This window comes from Corvus brachyrhynchos, unplaced genomic scaffold (genome assembly GCF_000691975.1).
Source record: "Corvus brachyrhynchos isolate BGI_N302 unplaced genomic scaffold, ASM69197v1 scaffold17, whole genome shotgun sequence".
NCBI lineage: Eukaryota > Metazoa > Chordata > Aves > Passeriformes > Corvidae > Corvus > Corvus brachyrhynchos.
In genome coordinates, this window is record NW_008240046.1 from 630,640 (window position 1) to 650,319 (window position 19,680).

At 40.0% G+C, this 19,680-nt stretch overlaps 1 protein-coding gene across 1 annotated transcript in view; it reads right to left on the reverse strand.

The window, feature by feature from the left end:
- LOC108449117 (RNA-directed DNA polymerase from mobile element jockey-like) overlaps positions 1–18,653 on the reverse strand; it is a 41,181-nt gene extending 22,528 nt beyond the window's left edge. The window contains 4 exon segments of the mRNA XM_017744284.1: positions 11,012–11,087; positions 14,936–15,175; positions 17,474–18,317; positions 18,320–18,653. Of these exon segments, the coding sequence (XP_017599773.1) occupies positions 11,012–11,087; positions 14,936–15,175; positions 17,474–18,317; positions 18,320–18,653 (1,494 nt within the window).
- Between the last annotated feature and the right edge of the window lie 1,027 nt (positions 18,654–19,680).

Consider the following 19,680-nt stretch of genomic DNA (forward strand, 5'->3'; position numbering starts at 1 on the left):
CTGCTGTTTCCATCTGCAGGACTGTTTTTTGAAGTCTATTGTATTTTAAAACTATGAAGGATACTACCAAAATCAATCCAGATACTTCTCTGCATCATTCAGAAAACTGGGTAAGGTGTGAGAAGAGGCATAAACTACCCCCTTTAGATGTATCAAGTGCTATGGAACTAATGAGCTAGCTAAATGCATTAGTCATTACAAATCTGAAGAAAAACCTTGAAGACGTATTCATTATTTATGTTTATTTCAGGGTATCTCAGGAGCTGACAAGCATCTGTTTTACAACCGGAAAGAAAATTGGCAGAAAGCTGGGAGAACTTCAAAGGACTTCTGCACTCAGAGAAGCTATAGCAAGAAGAATTAAAGTTTTGTTTTCAATTTCTTTACATAATAGGTTTATACAAAAGGAAATATCTGTGTAGCAGAAGTATAACTGTCCTCTCTGAACAGTCAGTACAGCAGCTGATTCAGGAATCATCCTTCTGTTTGAGTGGATGGATTTTTGGAATGTTTGGGTTAACTACTACATTTGAAATAGACTAAGTATGGTTTTAACTACTTTGCTTTGGAGCAATTACCTTTTTTTATTTCCACTTTTTTTTTTTAATGACAAAAATGGATACGCCCAGACTGGAAAGAAATTTAGTTAATTCCTCTACTTGCCCCTCCTCTCCACAGTTAACAGTAGAAAACCATTTGCCTTGTGTTTGTAAATCTCTTGATGTTCTAGTCTTCATACACAAACTACAGTTTCTCATGCTTTCAGGAGTAAAACATGTTTGCTTGAAAAACAGACAGAATCTGTTAGGTTAGATACGTGATATAAAGCATTGTTACTTTTCAATAATTGTTTCAAAGGTTCCATGAGACCTGATAAAGAGAGACCAAGATGACATTAATTGCAAAGGAAAAATTTCTGTGCTAATATAAATTTTAACATGTACAAAGATTTCCATGGAGTTGAATTCTCCCCTGAAAATTTACTTACACATGACAAGACTCCACAGAAGAGAAATTGATGTCTAAGCTGAAATCTGCACACAAGAGAATTTAAACAGCTCAGCAAAAGGAAAGCCATTTAGTAGCATTTAATTCTCAACATGGCTCAGGGTAGAGACTGTTCCCAAGGCAGGTCAGTTGTGATAATCTTGTTTTAGAGGGTAAGAGAACTCAATAGTATGGATAAGGCCTATTCTGTGTTCTTTATTTTTCTAAATGTATATTCTGGAATTGGTTATTAGACATATGATGTATTCACACACATGTCCTATATGTTGTCCTTAAATCTTATCATCTCCACTCTTTTCTAGCAATAAAATCTACACAATTAAAATCTAATTTTGTTTTAGGAGAAATAAGAAAAATATTTGTCTCTGATGTAATTGTTGAAGATATTTGCAGGTCTACCTGAATGTATTTTTAAAGTATTTTAGAGAATTTGGTTCATGATAGATCAAAGTCACTTACAGTGCAGATAAATGATGAATTTACTGACTAGGTCACCCTAATGTGTCAGGGACATGACTGATTTGTCTCAGGAGAGGGCATGCAATTGATTCAGCTCATAGATATGATATTTGAAATGCCCTAAGGTATTTCAGGCATTCATGTGGGAATCTCTTATCTAATACAAAATCTATAGGAGACTCTTACATTTTGGTCTAACAAGTCATTATGGGATATTGAAAAACATCTCAGATGGTACTAGGGGTTTGTGTTTGAGGCACTGCACTGTGCCTTTTGATAATGTGATCGCTGAAGTGCAATTTAGTTGATCAGATATCAGGGTCTATTTAGAGAATCAACTCCTTAGACCCCATTGGACTGTTGACTAGCTGAAAATGACAGGAGCTTGAATACTGTATGTAGACACCTGAATGACTTAATCTGAAGCCAAATAACTGGTAAAAGCTGAACTGCTTTTACTTGTTCCTGTATATGTAATTAATTGACAGTGAATACAAGCTAACGTGATTTAATGTAAAGTACAGTTAAAAAGTTTAGGTATGTCACCTTACCTAAGTTACATATTAGCCAAGTATTCTTTTACTTATGTAGTGTGTCTTTGTTGTGACACAATGAGTAAATCAATGATAATGTTTTGAGGGGGTTTGTGTGGGTTTGGTTTTTATTTCCTGTCTGTTTCCTAGGTCATTTTTTTGTTAAGAAGGTAGCAGAAACAGCTAAAGTTGGTGAATAAATTGGATTTCTAGGTGAAGTAGGAGAGAAGTCCTTTATCTTTCATATACAGAATCACACAATGGTTTGGATTGGAAGGGACATGGAAGACCATCCCATTCCAAACCTCTGCCATGGCCAGGTGCACCTTCCACTAGAGCATGTTGCACAAAGTCCTGTCCAAGTTGGCTTTGAACTCTCCAAAGATGGAGCAGCCATACATAGTCAATGCTACTTGTAAAGATGTCTTCTCAGAGGCCTGAAATATACTCTTCCAATCAATCAAAACTCTTATCATAGGGTTACAGCTTTAGGCATAAACATATGAAGTCATATAAGAGTGCATAGGCACTCTTGATGTGGCATCTTTACCTATATATCAGTATAAGTACAGCATCTGTAAAGAATAAATTAATTTTGTTTTGTCTTTCTAAATTTGTTGGTTCATAATTTCTACCAACTTTGAATGCTTTAGACTTTTAACCTCCATCAGGTCCAGGAAAAATTTAGTTTTGTTATAAACATCCTTTCATGTTTGTCAGTATTAATGAGGTTGTTGTCTAATAAACAAATCTCTAGTATGGTAAACTCTCTGTCATATTTATTTAATCTCCAAAGAAACTCAAGTTCTTGCTGTAATTTCTGCACATAGAAACTTTTGAGGTAAGATTGTCTGCTATCCTCTGTTCTATCTCACAATCTGAAATAGGATCTGGATGTTGTTTACTGCTCAAATATCCTTTATAACTCTGACTTTGATTCTTACAGTGCTCAAAGTCAGTAATATTTCAGAGAGAATCTGGTTAATCAGTCTTTTGTCTGAACTTTTTTCTGCCTTTGCAACAAACAGAATTCACAGAGAGAAGATTCCATTCATGTAGTTAGGATTAAGAGGGAGAGCCTCCTTCTTGTTGCTAAACTTCATTAATCTGAACCAGTTCTACATAACAAGATTTTTTTGCATGTGTGCACAAAAGTTTTGGTCATGAAAGCAAATTAAATCTTGAAATTGGAGAACAAAAATGAAACAAACTAACTGGGGTTGGCTTCTAATGAAATTAAAATCAATGGAAAGAAATAAAAGAAAATTCAGAAATGAAGTGATTGTAATCAAACGTAATAAGATGACATGAAGTGCTCCCCTTTTGCATGCCTTTCACAGTTTCAATGTCCCTGGAGGACTAGGCTTTGTGGTTTTCTAAAGCCTAAGCTTTAGCGTAAGCCTAACCCTAAGCAGAGTAGTAAAAGCAGCCTTTGCTGAGATGCCAAGCACGTGGGTGGTGCCAAGGAGAATAGTGTGGAGGGAGCAATGTTGGGGCAGTGCTCTGCCCACCTTGGCATGCCTTTTGTAGTTGCAGACTCCCTGAATCTCTAGGCATTGAGATTTTTTCAAGTCTAAACCAAGGCATATGCCTAACCCTAAGTGGAGCAGTAAAAGTGGGCTTTTGCTGAGGGGTTCATCACATGGGTGGTGCCAAGAAGAAAGGTGTGAAGAGAGGAATTTTTGGGCAGTGGGGTGTTCTTTTTTTGAAGTGAAATGTACCAAACCTCGCCAAAATGTTTCTCCTTGAAATCCTGAAATCAGGGAACTAAGTGAAATAAAGAGACAGGAGAAGAAGTTGATGAAATGAAATGCTAAAAATAAAAGAAAGTTCTGAAGCAAAGTGAAAACAATAAAATGGCTTGGGATGACATGGAGTGTGTGTAAATTGACCAAAACCTGCAGAATTGATCCTCATTGAAATGGTAAGATTTCATTTCCAGTCATGAAGGAAATGAAATCTTGCCTTATCAATGAGGATCAATTTTGCAAGCTTTGGTCCATTTCACTGCACTTCATGTCATCCCATTTCCTTTTATTATTTTCACTTTGCTTCAGAATTTTCTCTTTTTTTTTTAACATTTCATTTTTTTCAACTTCTTCTCCTGTCTCTTTGTTTACCTTTCTTCCCTGATTTTGGGATTTCAGTATTAATGATTTTGGCAAGTTTTGGTCCTTTTCACTGCACCTCATTTCATCTCAGTCCATTTTGTTGTAGTCACCCCATTTCTAAATTTTCTTTTTTTTTTTTGAATTGCATTTTATTTTATCGTATCTCCTTTCCAGTGTTTGTTCCACTATGTTCTCTGATTTCAAGATTTAATTTCCTTTCCTGAAATGAAATTCTTCCTTTCAGGAAAGGAAGTGAAATCTTGTGATTTCAGTGAGTGTCTGCATTTTTCAAACTTGTTTTGTCTCACTGACCTATGACAATCATTTCATGTTCTCCAATGAACATTTACAGTTTTTCTGAGTACTTAAAATATAATGTATATTTTGTTTGGTTATTTTCCCCCCAGATTTGTAATGATTGATAATGGCCAATCCTGAGGAAACATTGGTACATTTCAGGATACAAGCCAATAATCACAGAATAAAATTCAGACTTGTCATCCAGAATTATTCCTTTGATATCATGCATGGCATTCTTGCCCCATCCTGTTACCATTATGGTTTCTGACAGTTTCCCATAAAACAGCTATATATGATTTACTGAAAAACATTAAATTCTACTGAATACAAGAACTAAATAAAAAGCTCATCCTGGGAAACTCAGAGACTTTGCATTTTAAAGAGAAGGAACCACCTTATATCCCTTAAACTTTCTTTTTCTCTTTCCTCTTTCTGACACTACTTTTCTTATCAAGTTTTATGTATACAGTCCCTTTCATATCTAATTTTTGGATTGGATATCTAATTTATTTGTAATAGGTATTAATATTTTTATTTTTTGTTTTGCCTTTGATCTCAAAGAAAATTGGATCTTGTCTTTTACAAGTGAATAAACTCCATCAGCTCCAGCGATGGTTTCAATTTTTATTTTTATGGATTTCTAATTATTTCCTACAAAGATGAAAGATAGAACAGAATATTAAATAAAATGCTTTAGTGGTATTTGTTTAAGGTCTTTTTTAGCTGTTGGATTTTATTTTCTTGGGGAGGGAGAGTATGTTCCATTTTTTGGGGAGTTTGGCTAGAGTTTTCCTTGTTCACCCGTAATGAAAATTAAACCTGTCTAGCCTTAAGGTTTATTGTGAGTTTTGCATGATCAGCTAGAGTCCCAGATCTGTTATGATTTTGCTAAGATCTTTGGATCTTAAAGATTTCTTAACTGTGCCATTAATAACAGACTTCAATGTGTGTTTAGAATACAGTCTTAGATTTTTAGTATGATCCATAAAACATAGACTTGACTTCTGTTTTTCATTAAGATGATAATTACAGAGTACACTTCATTGTCATTCCTCTGACACAAAATTTATCTCTTTAACACAGTCTAATATTAACTTTAATTTTTTCCATGTTTAATATTGCCCATGTCTACTAGCATGGTAACAATCATTCTTACTCATGCAGCATCAACAATAAAACATACACTTTCATGCAAATTTGCTATACTCATTCTAAATGTTCCTGACTAAAAGGGCTTATTAGGAATAAATCAGTTCTTGTTTCTATTGTAACATGAAAAAAAAACAACTAAAGAGCAATAGAAAGCAACCTGACAAAAACACCTGAAAAACACTCTACGTAAAGTTTAAAGACCATTTAACTTAGATCTGTTACAGCCATCCTGCACAAGCATTTGGCACATAAACTTAATGCATAATATGTCTAGAACTCACCTAGACTGTAGATATGAGAACATGTTATGGGAAACATTTCTAGTTTGAGAACTCTTCCCTGTTTTTTGAATGGTAAACAAGATTTGGCAAGAAACTAACAAACTAACTGTAATTTTGAAAAAAAGAATTTTGAATAGGAAAAAGAAAGGCAAAAAAGGCCAGCTGGAGTGCATCAAGGAGAGCATCACCAGCTGGTCAAGTGCAGTGATTGTTCCACTCTACTCTGCAGTGGTGCTGCCCAAGTCAAGTTCTGTGTGCAGTTTTAAGTACTTCACTATAAGAAGGACTTACTAGAAGCTATTGAAGTGTGTCCAGAGGACGATGGCCAAGATGGTAAAAGGTCTCAAAGGCAAGACTTACGAGGAGTGGCTGAGGTCACTTGACTTGCTCAGCTTAGAGAAGAAAAGGCTGAGGGATGACCTCATTGTAATGTATATCTTCTTTAAGGTCATCAGAAGAGGGGTAGGCATTGATTTCCTCCCTCTGGCAACCAGCAACAGGACACAAGCAAATGGAATCAAGCTGCATCAAGGAAAGTTCACACTGGCCATTAGGAAAAGCTTCTTCACTGAGAGGGTAGTCAGCCACTGGAAAATGTCCTCCAGTGAAGCAGTCATATTATCCAGCCTGTCAGAGTTCAAAGAGCATCTGGAAAATGCTCTCAGTCAAGTGCTTTAATTTCAGGTAGTCCTGCTTCCTAATTTCTGCATTTGATTGCATCAGAACTCAAGAACTTATAATTGCATACAGTTTTATGTAGTCATGTATGATATGGATATCTATGCTAACAAAGTGATACTTATAAAATATTTTATTGAAAAGAAAAATTTTAAAAAATTAAAAACAGCTTGATTCTAGCATACTTGGATTTCTACCCCTTCCTATGTTTGCTAAATCTATTTGAAGTATACTAGAAGTACAGTACTTTCACATAAGTGTATTCAGGCATGAAATAGAATCATGCATTTTTAAGTAAATTGCTTTCTAACAGATTTATTTCAGAATATGCACATAATTAGAGTCACAGCTCCGCATAGTAGTCAGTCAGCATTATATCACTATTTGCCAACCACCACTTTGTAAACAAGATGTGCTGTCTCAGGATGTGCATTCCATTTCAAAATTTTACTGGTGCTCACTCAGAGATAAGAGGTATTTCAAACTGAGACATTTTATTGACTAACCTGACGTCAGACTTTGATCAGGGAATCATGTTGACAGTAGGATGTTTATTTCCATGTAGTCCCATTAAAATAATAAAATTTTAGAAACAATTGGAATTGTGTCACTGCATATCAGATAAGATGCTGCATTTGTCTTGTTATTGTGATGTGAACTTATCAAGACTTCAGTGTATATTTTTTTCTGAAGCTCTGTTACACAGCAGATGGGATGTCTAACATCCTTTTCTATTTGAAACATGCAAGCTCTAATAAACAAGAGGGTTTAGAATGTTAAACCAGCCAGCCATACGAAATATGTCACACAGTTTGCTGTCAACCTAATTAATTAGATAGCATTATTTGTTGTCCCCAATGAACTCTGATGAGCTCAATGACTGATTATTGCCTCATTCTTTTGAGGGATTTTCTTTTAATTTTATTCACATTGATTTAAGAGTGTTTAAAGAGGGAAAAAACATCCTACCACTATGAAGGGTTATTCAGAAATATATACTTGTGACTTATTAATATGAGCAAACATTTGGCCTGTTACTAAGGTCATTTTAATTTTAAATCTTTCAGAGTAATGTTTCTTGAATAATTACTATTTCAGTAATTGTCTTGCACTTTCATAACACATTTCTGGACATGTTTTGTAATAGAGTTCTTGCCCTTCAGACTGTAGAAAGACTCAATAAATTTATGTGAACATCACTTATAATACAGGACAAACAAAACCTTACGGTTGACATAACATACAGATCTTCAAATCAATCTTAAATTAAAAAGGCTATTTTCAGTTGGGAAAACATAATTATTTGCTTTTCTTGTAATTTTAATATTCAGATTTGCACAAGAACAAATAATTTGATGAACTTTCTAAAAGGGACCAGCACCTCCCTGCCCCACAGTTCCATTTCCAGCCGTGCCACTGGTTCTTAAAGAGACAATAACAATCTTGGGCACAGATAGTTGAGGAACACTATAACATTTTGGGTTACCCAGGTCACTATGAAGAAAACTAAAAGTTGTCCAATAGAAAAATCTATAAATAGTGAATGTAATAATTGGACTTATTACAGCAAATGACAGTTTTGCTATTGTTTCTGGTAAATATATTGCACTTAAGTAAAGTATTAAATTCCTCAGTGGAAGGAGAGACATAAAATTCAATAGGCTGATCCCAGAAAAGTCCACAAGTGAGGTAGACTCCTGAGAAATATGTGTGCTGTTTCTGAATTTCTAGGTGCTTTATTATTATAGGCTTTGTTATTTGAGTTATGTGTCATTTCTGTCTGCACCCTGCCACACCATTTTATTAGTTTTATATTGATAGATTTTTTTTTTTAATATGCAGCTAGATTAAATTTGCAAGTTTGCATGGCTTTTAACTAACTAATGTACATTCTGGTGCACTTCTGAATGTTGACATGCAAAGAGTGTTGTATAAACAATCAAATACTCTCAAAAGGGTTAAACCAATTGGTATCCTCTTTGGGTAATATCTTTTATATTACAGCAGTAAATATGAAGAGAATGCAAGGACAAATACCTTTCTGAGGGAGGCAGCATTTAGCTACTCTTCAAAGGCTTTAATGAATCAGTCCTCTGTACAGAGTTCAGTCTTACACTTCATGCCATTACAACATGTTCTATTAAGCATCCATGAAGAAAAGTTTTCTCAAGTTTAACATGCTTGATAGTTTCATTGGGTCTTGCTGGTAACAGAAATTCTTTTGTCTGCAGGAATTTTCGAACTGGTATTTCAATTTTGTCTTGGTTTTTTTTCAGACTGAAGAAGCACAGAAGTCTTTTTGCCTCTTCTACAAGAGGAATTCCTTTCCCTAGACACCCAGTTACACTTCTATGTGCACTTATTCATTTGTGTATATTTATGGGATCAGTTAGCAAAAACTTTAGAAAGGGTTCAATCTGAAGTTATACATACCTTTAATGAATTTCTCTTCAAACTCTTTTTTTTTGGATAGTTTTTTTTGAAAGCTCATTTTTGTATTGTAATTAATGAACAGATTATCTCCTTCTTTTGCATTTGTTTAGACTGTTTTTTGAAGAGTGATTTAAGGTTCACAATTTTATATTCTGTGTCCTTATTATCTTTGTGATTTTTTAGGACTGTTGGTGGTCTGTCACCATGTTCAATGAAAATATAGTTCCAAAAGCATATACCTCCCATATGATAATAGTCAAAAATCTATAAAGATTCTAAAGTACTAATAATGCAGTTAGCTTCTTTGATTCCATGTATTTTTAAACCTATAACTACTTGTCTGTTGGCTTAATAAAATATTAATAAAATTTCAGTGGCAATTTGTGCACTTTTATTCTAGCCTTTTCCACAATATTTCCTATGAAGTGTGTGCCTGAAATACAAATAATTCTAAATGATGTACTCTTCTTTGCCTTCTGTCTTTTCCCCTTTTTCAACTTATTTTTCTTACTCTATTTGAGCAAATTTACTGTGGGTGCTACTTCTTTTTAACTCTATAGCTTCTTGTTCAGAGAGTAAAATGCACCTGTGGCCTTTCTTAAAGAACTTTAGTGAATGATTGGGCCATGTTTAAAAGTTACAGAACAAGATTAAATGCATTTCACTCTATATAACTCCTCCTTTGTATCAGACAGGAACATTAATATTGATAATTTCTTAATTTCACAAAGAATCACACAGCTTTTCTGGTCTTTAATCATTACAAAAATGTTAGACTAAAATAATCAGAACTTAAATATGATTTTTTTTCAAAGAATAATTGTACAGCCAGGGTACAGTTTAAAGTTTGGCTTAAGAGTTATGAGATATACTTCAAAATAATAGATACTCCACAGTTATTTTTTGTGAAAAGGTTAAATAAGCATTGGTTTGATGGAGGAGTTCTCTCCAGCATAAATCTTCATGAAATGTAAAACTTTTGCAAATATTTTCATTATAATTCACTTGTGAAGCTCTGAAAAAACCTTTTAAAAATACAAGAAAAAAATTGTCCTATGTTTTTCCACAAAAAAATCACTGATGTACATAAACTAAAATATTTTATAATTTCATGGAACTACCTAGCTCATCCACCAGCAACCACAGCAAAGGAATGGTAGTTATGCAGCACAGGACACATTTTCCAAGAGGTGTTGGAGCAGCTGTCTCTGCCAGGGCAGAGGCTTTGACCCACATAAATCTTCAGATGATAGCTACAGCCCGGCAAGTTGCAGTCTGAAGGGAGTGCCTGGGACATCTCCCTCAGGCTGGGAGAGGTAAATGAAAAAAATTATTACTGTTAAAATCTAAATGCAAACACTCTCACTGTTAAGGAATACAGCCAGGGCCCGTAGCTCAGTGAGCAGCTGCAATGGGAGCTGCACATGGAGCTCTGGGTGGTGGGATCCCAAGCAAAGAGGCCTCGAACTGCTGACCCTTTGCATAGCAAAGAGCACAGAGACCTTTGGCCAGCCAGGTGACCAGACACTCAAAATTCACAGAATTCACAGAATTCACAGAATGTCTGGGTTGGAAGAGACCTTCAAGATCATCGAGTCCAACCCATGCCCTAGCACCTCAACTAGATCATGGCATCGAGTGCCATATCCAGTTATTTTTTAAACACATCCAGGGATGGTGATTCCACCACCTCCCCAGGCAGTCCATTCCAGCACTTTCACCCTTTCTGTAAAAAGCTTTTTCCTAATATCCAACATATATTTCCCTTGACACAGCTTGAGACTGTGCCCTCTTGTTCTGTCAGTTGCCGCCTGGTGAAAGAGGTCAACCCCCACCTGACTACAACCACCCTTCAGGAAGTTGTAAAGAGTGATAAGGTCACCTCTGAGTCTCCTTTTCTCCAGGCTAAACAACCCCAGCTCCCTCAGTTGTTCCTCGTAGGGCCTATGTTCCAAGTCCTTCGCCATCCTCATTGCCCTTCTCTGAATGCACTCAAGCGTCTCAACATCCTTCCTAAACTGAGGGGCCCAAAACAGTACTCAAGGTGCAGCCTCACCAGTGCTGAGTACAGGGGAAGAATGACCTCCCTGCTTCTGCTGGCCACACTGCTCCTGATACAGGATGCCATTGGCCTTCTTGGCCACCAGGGCACACTGCTGGCTCATGTTCAGCCAGCTATCGACCAGTACCCCCAGGTCCCTTTCCGCCTGGGTACTGTCCAGCCACACCATCCCCAGCCCTTAACATTGCCGGGGATTATTGTGGCCAAAATGCAGTACCCGGCACTTGGACTTATTAAACTTCATCTTGTTGGACTCTGCCCATATATCCAACTGTTCCAAGTCTCTCTGCAGAGCCCTCCTACTGCCACACTTTCAGAGACAGACAAGTGACAAGACACACTGGGTTCATGCACAACAGCCCACTTTTATTGAGTCCTCCTTTACTTGCACAGAGTTGAAGGTCTGCACGGTCGATCCCTATGGGCTGAACCAGTTGCCACCCAGCCAACCAGCCAATAGCTGTGTGTGTCCCCAGCAGCCTGGGCCTGCTCTCCAACAGTCCACACTGGCTGGATTACATAACCAACCAGTCAGGGTACTTACATAATTTCAGTTATATCTTCATTATTTCAGTTCTAAAAGAGGGAGTTATAAAATGGGATTCATTATTATTGTGAGCCCTTCAGGCCAGCTGCTGATCACCACAATAATTCCCCCTTTTTGTTTTTAAATATAAAAAGAGTATCTGTCGTCCTGTCTCCAGAGCCCTTGGAAACAGGGTGACAAACACGGCTCAGCAGGCCTAGGCCCTTTCAGCCAGAGATGTATCCCATTGTATCATTGGCAATGTAACAATCATATCCAAAAGCTGTCACATGGGATTACCAGTGATACAAACTCTCAAAGCGGCATGCTGCAGGCTTATTATCTTAAAGTTACAACTTAACAACTTAACTCCATGAACAGGAAACTTTAGAACCATGGGAAACTTTGAGCTGGAACACCTTGATGAAGAAGGCATGAGAGGCTTTGCCTGTCCAAGTGTGTCTGGTTGTGGTGCTGTCCAGGCAGGGCTGTCAGCAGTGTAGCAATGGTGACAGTATCACGGTGTTCCAAAGGGGGATGATGGCTCTGGGTGTCTCTTCTGGTCTCTCTCGCATCCTTTGTCGGTATACATCCTGGGGACAGCTCCAGCTCCGGAAATAGTGGTGTGTCCGCTGCTGTGGCAGCGGCGACATTAGGACTTCATGGTCCACCGCTATTTCCAGGCATGATGCTTAAGCGGGGATCGGGCGCTTCTGATAGCGTGTCTGTCTTGGGAGAGTGTTTTTGTGATGGTTGTGCAGGCGCATTTGATGTAGTTGCAGGATGCTTTGTTTCCACAGAAACTTCGCCGCCAGCACCCCCAGGCATGGGCTTTTATATTACAGCAGTAAATATGAAGAGAATGCAAGGACAAATACCTTTCTGAGGGAGGCAGCATTTAGCTACTCTTCAAAGGCTTTAATGAATCAGTCCTCTGTACAGAGTTCAGTCTTACACTTCATGCCATTACAACATGTTCTATTAAGCATCCATGAAGAAAAGTTTTCTCAAGTTTAACATGCTTGATAGTTTCATTGGGTCTTGCTGGTAACAGAAATTCTTTTGTCTGCAGGAATTTTCGAACTGGTATTTCAATTTTGTCTTGGTTTTTTTTCAGACTGAAGAAGCACAGAAGTCTTTTTGCCTCTTCTACAAGAGGAATTCCTTTCCCTAGACACCCAGTTACACTTCTATGTGCACTTATTCATTTGTGTATATTTATGGGATCAGTTAGCAAAAACTTTAGAAAGGGTTCAATCTGAAGTTATACATACCTTTAATGAATTTCTCTTCAAACTCTTTTTTTTTGGATAGTTTTTTTTGAAAGCTCATTTTTGTATTGTAATTAATGAACAGATTATCTCCTTCTTTTGCATTTGTTTAGACTGTTTTTTGAAGAGTGATTTAAGGTTCACAATTTTATATTCTGTGTCCTTATTATCTTTGTGATTTTTTAGGACTGTTGGTGGTCTGTCACCATGTTCAATGAAAATATAGTTCCAAAAGCATATACCTCCCATATGATAATAGTCAAAAATCTATAAAGATTCTAAAGTACTAATAATGCAGTTAGCTTCTTTGATTCCATGTATTTTTAAACCTATAACTACTTGTCTGTTGGCTTAATAAAATATTAATAAAATTTCAGTGGCAATTTGTGCACTTTTATTCTAGCCTTTTCCACAATATTTCCTATGAAGTGTGTGCCTGAAATACAAATAATTCTAAATGATGTACTCTTCTTTGCCTTCTGTCTTTTCCCCTTTTTCAACTTATTTTTCTTACTCTATTTGAGCAAATTTACTGTGGGTGCTACTTCTTTTTAACTCTATAGCTTCTTGTTCAGAGAGTAAAATGCACCTGTGGCCTTTCTTAAAGAACTTTAGTGAATGATTGGGCCATGTTTAAAAGTTACAGAACAAGATTAAATGCATTTCACTCTATATAACTCCTCCTTTGTATCAGACAGGAACATTAATATTGATAATTTCTTAATTTCACAAAGAATCACACAGCTTTTCTGGTCTTTAATCATTACAAAAATGTTAGACTAAAATAATCAGAACTTAAATATGATTTTTTTTCAAAGAATAATTGTACAGCCAGGGTACAGTTTAAAGTTTGGCTTAAGAGTTATGAGATATACTTCAAAATAATAGATACTCCACAGTTATTTTTTGTGAAAAGGTTAAATAAGCATTGGTTTGATGGAGGAGTTCTCTCCAGCATAAATCTTCATGAAATGTAAAACTTTTGCAAATATTTTCATTATAATTCACTTGTGAAGCTCTGAAAAAACCTTTTAAAAATACAAGAAAAAAATTGTCCTATGTTTTTCCACAAAAAAATCACTGATGTACATAAACTAAAATATTTTATAATTTCATGGAACTATCTAGCTCATCCACCAGCAACCACAGCAAAGGAATGGTAGTTATGCAGCACAGGACACATTTTCCAAGAGGTGTTGGAGCAGCTGTCTCTGCCAGGGCAGAGGCTTTGACCCACATAAATCTTCAGATGATAGCTACAGCCCGGCAAGTTGCAGTCTGAAGGGAGTGCCTGGGACATCTCCCTCAGGCTGGGAGAGGTAAATGAAAAAAATTATTACTGTTAAAATCTAAATGTAAACACTCTCACTGTTAAGGAATACAGCCAGGGCCCGTAGCTCAGTGAGCAGCTGCAATGGGAGCTGCACATGGAGCTCTGGGTGGTGGGATCCCAAGCAAAGAGGCCTCGAACTGCTGACCCTTTGCATAGCAAAGAGCACAGAGACCTTTGGCCAGCCAGGTGACCAGACACTCAAAATTCACAGAATTCACAGAATTCACAGAATGTCTGGGTTGGAAGAGACCTTCAAGATCATCGAGTCCAACCCATGCCCTAGCACCTCAACTAGATCATGGCATCGAGTGCCATATCCAGTTATTTTTTAAACACATCCAGGGATGGTGATTCCACCACCTCCCCAGGCAGTCCATTCCAGCACTTTCACCCTTTCTGTAAAAAGCTTTTTCCTAATATCCAACATATATTTCCCTTGACACAGCTTGAGACTGTGCCCTCTTGTTCTGTCAGTTGCCGCCTGGTGAAAGAGGTCAACCCCCACCTGACTACAACCACCCTTCAGGAAGTTGTAAAGAGTGATAAGGTCACCTCTGAGTCTCCTTTTCTCCAGGCTAAACAACCCCAGCTCCCTCAGTTGTTCCTCGTAGGGCCTATGTTCCAAGTCCTTCGCCATCCTCATTGCCCTTCTCTGAATGCACTCAAGCGTCTCAACATCCTTCCTAAACTGAGGGGCCCAAAACAGTACTCAAGGTGCAGCCTCACCAGTGCTGAGTACAGGGGAAGAATGACCTCCCTGCTTCTGCTGGCCACACTGCTCCTGATACAGGATGCCATTGGCCTTCTTGGCCACCAGGGCACACTGCTGGCTCATGTTCAGCCAGCTATCGACCAGTACCCCCAGGTCCCTTTCCGCCTGGGTACTGTCCAGCCACACCATCCCCAGCCCTTAACATTGCCGGGGATTATTGTGGCCAAAATGCAGTACCCGGCACTTGGACTTATTAAACTTCATCTTGTTGGACTCTGCCCATATATCCAACTGTTCCAAGTCTCTCTGCAGAGCCCTCCTACTGCCACACTTTCAGAGACAGACAAGTGACAAGACACACTGGGTTCATGCACAACAGCCCACTTTTATTGAGTCCTCCTTTACTTGCACAGAGTTGAAGGTCTGCACGGTCGATCCCTATGGGCTGAACCAGTTGCCACCCAGCCAACCAGCCAATAGCTGTGTGTGTCCCCAGCAGCCTGGGCCTGCTCTCCAACAGTCCACACTGGCTGGATTACATAACCAACCAGTCAGGGTACTTACATAATTTCAGTTATATCTTCATTATTTCAGTTCTAAAAGAGGGAGTTATAAAATGGGATTCATTATTATTGTGAGCCCTTCAGGCCAGCTGCTGATCACCACAATAATTCCCCCTTTTTGTTTTTAAATATAAAAAGAGTATCTGTCGTCCTGTCTCCAGAGCCCTTGGAAACAGGGTGACAAACACGGCTCAGCAGGCCTAGGCCCTTTCAGCCAGAGATGTATCCCATTGTATCATTGGCAATGTAACAATCATATCCAAAAGCTGTCACATGGGATTACCAGTGATACAAACTCTCAAAGCGGCATGCTGCAGGCTTATTATCTTAAAGTTACAACTTAACAACTTAACTCCATGAACAGGAAACTTTAGAACCATGGGAAACTTTGAGCTGGAACACCTTGATGAAGAAGGCATGAGAGGCTTTGCCTGTCCAAGTGTGTCTGGTTGTGGTGCTGTCCAGGCAGGGCTGTCAGCAGTGTAGCAATGGTGACAGTATCACGGTGTTCCAAAGGGGGATGATGGCTCTGGGTGTCTCTTCTGGTCTCTCTCGCATCCTTTGTCGGTATACATCCTGGGGACAGCTCCAGCTCCGGAAATAGTGGTGTGTCCGCTGCTGTGGCAGCGGCGACATTAGGACTTCATGGTCCACCGCTATTTCCAGGCATGATGCTTAAGCGGGGATCGGGCGCTTCTGATAGCGTGTCTGTCTTGGGAGAGTGTTTTTGTGATGGTTGTGCAGGCGCATTTGATGTAGTTGCAGGATGCTTTGTTTCCACAGAAACTTCACAGCCAGCACCACCAGGCATGGTCACAGAATGCCTGCTAGCAGCGGTCTGGCAGTGACCAGAGACTTGGCAGCAGCTGGACATGGTCCTGCAGTGGCCAGCATTAAGAGCTACTCTGCAGCTGTTGGAGGCAGGGCACGGAGGGGCTGGAGGACACTTGTTTAATGTAGCGTGGCTGCGCGGGGCAGCTCCACCATTTGGTTCGGTGGCAGCGCTTTCCGCCAACTGTTCATCCCAGCATGGGCAGGCGGCGTGGCTCCGCCCAGCCGCACAGTGCTCCATGGGGAGGCAACGTCCCGGCATGAGCCGGCAGCGCAGCCCTGCTCGGCCGAGGTGCTCTCTTGCACGCTTGGTGCAGCGTCCATGCCTCTCGCTGCCTCTCCTGGTGTCCTCTCCCTGCTGCCAGCCTCAGTGGGTGGCACCCGGAGTGTTTCCAGCATTGTCCTTGCATTATTCTCAGTTTTTAATTGTTTTAGCAAGTCCACTACAAGCCTCTAAGGCTTTATCACATTAATAGCTGTCTCATCTCCTATGGAGGCCACTTAGATTATAATTTTGCCAGCCCGCTTCCACTTTTCCAAGTCCAGGGTAGTTCCCTCGGAGATGTCTAGTCTGTGGCTCTTACACCACGTGATTAAGGCTGTTAAAGCCTGTTTGTCACATTTCATCCCTTTTTTTTGTTAAAAAGGAAGTCCATACCTGTAGTACAGGGTCTTCCGGTGCTGAAATCCACACACCCATGCTGGCAATGTCTCCCAATTACAAAAAAGGAAAAAGAAAAAAAAATAGAAGGGAAGGTCCAGAACAAGCACGGCTATCCTTCCGTTCTTCACAGCTCAAAGGCTGCAGGCAGCTCTCCCCGCTGCCCTGTCTCCCGCTATACCTGCGGCAGCTGTTGCATCACGTCCAGGGGTCACCAATTGTCGCAGTTTCGGAGACAGACAAGCAACAAGACACACTGGGTTCATGCACAACAGCCCACTTTTATTGAGTCTTCCTTTACTTATATAGAGTTGAAGGTCCACATGGTCAATCCCTATGGGCTGAGCCAGTTGCCACCCAGCCAACCAGCCAATAGCTGTGTGTGTCCCCAGCAGCCTGGACCTGCTCTCCAACAGTCCACAGTGGTCGGATTACATAACCAACTGGTCAGGGTACTTATATAATTTCAGTTATATCTTCATTATTTCAGTTCTAAAAGAGGGAGTTATAAAATGGGATTCATTATTATTGTGAAGTCTTCAGGCCAGCTGCTGACCACCGTAATATCCTACCTTCCATCAGATCGACACAAGTTCCCAGCTTAGTGTCATCTGCAAATTTACTAATGAAGGACTCAATTCCCTCATCCATGTCGTCAATAAAAATATTGAACAGAACTGGCCCCAGGACAGACCCCTGAGGGACACCACTGGTGACTGGTTGCCAGCTGGATGCAGATCCGTTCACCGCCACTTTCTGGGCCCGACCATCCAGCCAGTTCCTAACCCAGCAAAGAATCCTCCAATCCAAGCCATGTGCTGCCAGCTTTTCCAGGAGTATGCTGTGGGAGATAGTGTTGAAGGCCTTGCTGAAGTCCAAATAGACAACATCCACAGCCCTTCCTGCATCTACCAGGCAGGTCACCTGGTCATATACGGAGATCAGGTTGGGCAAACACGACCTACCCCTCCTAAACCCATGCTGGCTGGGTCTGGTACCCTGGCCATCCTGTAAATTCTGCGTGATGACACTCAGTACAAGCTGTTCCATTACCTTAGCAGGTACTGAGGTCAGGCTGACTGGCCTATAGTTACCAGGTTCCTCCTTCCTACCCTTTTTGTAAATGGGCGTCACATTGGCCAGCTTCCAGTCATCTGGAACCTCATCAGTGAGCCAGGACTGTTGGTAAATGATGCAGAGTGGCTTTGCAAGCTCATCTGTCAGCTCCCTCATCACCCTGGGATGGATCTCATCTGGTCCCATAGATTTATGAATATCCAAGCATCCCAGCAGTTCTCTGACTGCCTCCTCCTGGATAACAGGGGGACCAGTCTGTTCACTGACACTATCAACCAACCCAAGAGGACAGTCCTGAGGACAAGCCATCTTTCCGCTAAAGACGAGGCAAAAAAGGCGTTAAGTACTTCTGCCTTCTCCTCATCTGCAGAAACTAAGTTCCCTCCCTCATCCAATAAAGAACAAAGGTTGGTCTTACCCTTCCTTTTACCATTAATATATTTGTAAAATCATTTTTTATTATCCTTCACAGAAGTCACCATCTTAAGTTCAAGCTGAGCTTTAGCCTCCCTAATTATTTTCCTACATGCTCTAGCAGCCCTCTTAAATATTTCCTGAGAGACCTGACCCTCCTTCCAAAGATAATACATCCTTTTTTTATTCCTAAATTCCTCCAAAACCTCCTTGTTCATCCAGGCTGGATGTTTACCTTGTCGACTCATCTTTTGGCACACAGGGACAGTCTGTTCCTGTGCCCTCAAGATCTCTGTTTTGAAGCATGTCCAGCCTTCCTGAACTCCTTTGTTTTTAAGGACTGCTTCCCAAGGAACTCTCTGAATAAGTCTCCTAAATAGGCCAAAGTCTGCCCTCTGGAAGTTCAGTGTAAGAGTCTTATTGATGCTTCTGTTGATATCACCAATTATCGAGAACTCTGTTATTTCATTATCACTCTGCCCCAAGCGGCCTCCACATCATCTCCCACCAGCCCTTCTCTATTTGCGAACAACAAGTCTGACATAGTCCCTCCCCTGGTAGGCTCACCCACCAGTTGCGACAAAAAGTTGTCACCCATACATTCTAAAAATTTCCTGGACTGCTTCTTATCTGCTGTATTAAGTTCCCAGCAGATATCTGGCAGGTTGAAGTCACCTACAAGAACAAGGGCTGATGATCCTGAAACATTATCTAGTTGCTTATAAAATAAGTTGTCCACCTCTTCTTCCAGGTTGGGTGGACGATAACAGACTCCCAGTAGGATGTCAGCCTTGTTGGCCTTCCCCTTAATTCTTATCCATAGGCATTCAACCTCATCTTCATTAGTTTCAATACCCATGGCATCTAAAGCCTCCGTAATATAAAGGGCCACCCCTCCTCCTCTTCTCCCTTTCCTGTCTCTTCTGAAGAGCTTGTAACCATCCAATGCAGTGCTCCAGCTATGTGAGTCATCCCACCACGTTTCAGTGATGGCGACTACATCATAGCTTCACTGTTACACCATGACCTCCAGCTCTTCTTGTTTGTTACCCATGCTGTGTGCATTGGTATACATGCACCTCAGCTGGGCTACTGATTTCACCCCTAACTCAGGCTCACTGCCCTTGGGCCAGCTTCCAGACAGCCCAGCTGCATCCCCTTCCCCCTTCAAACCTAGTTTAAAGCCCTCTTAATGTGGTCTGCCAGTTTATGAGCTAAAAACCTTCTGCCCTTTACAGAGAGATGTATCCCATCTGGTTCCAGCACCGTAAAATT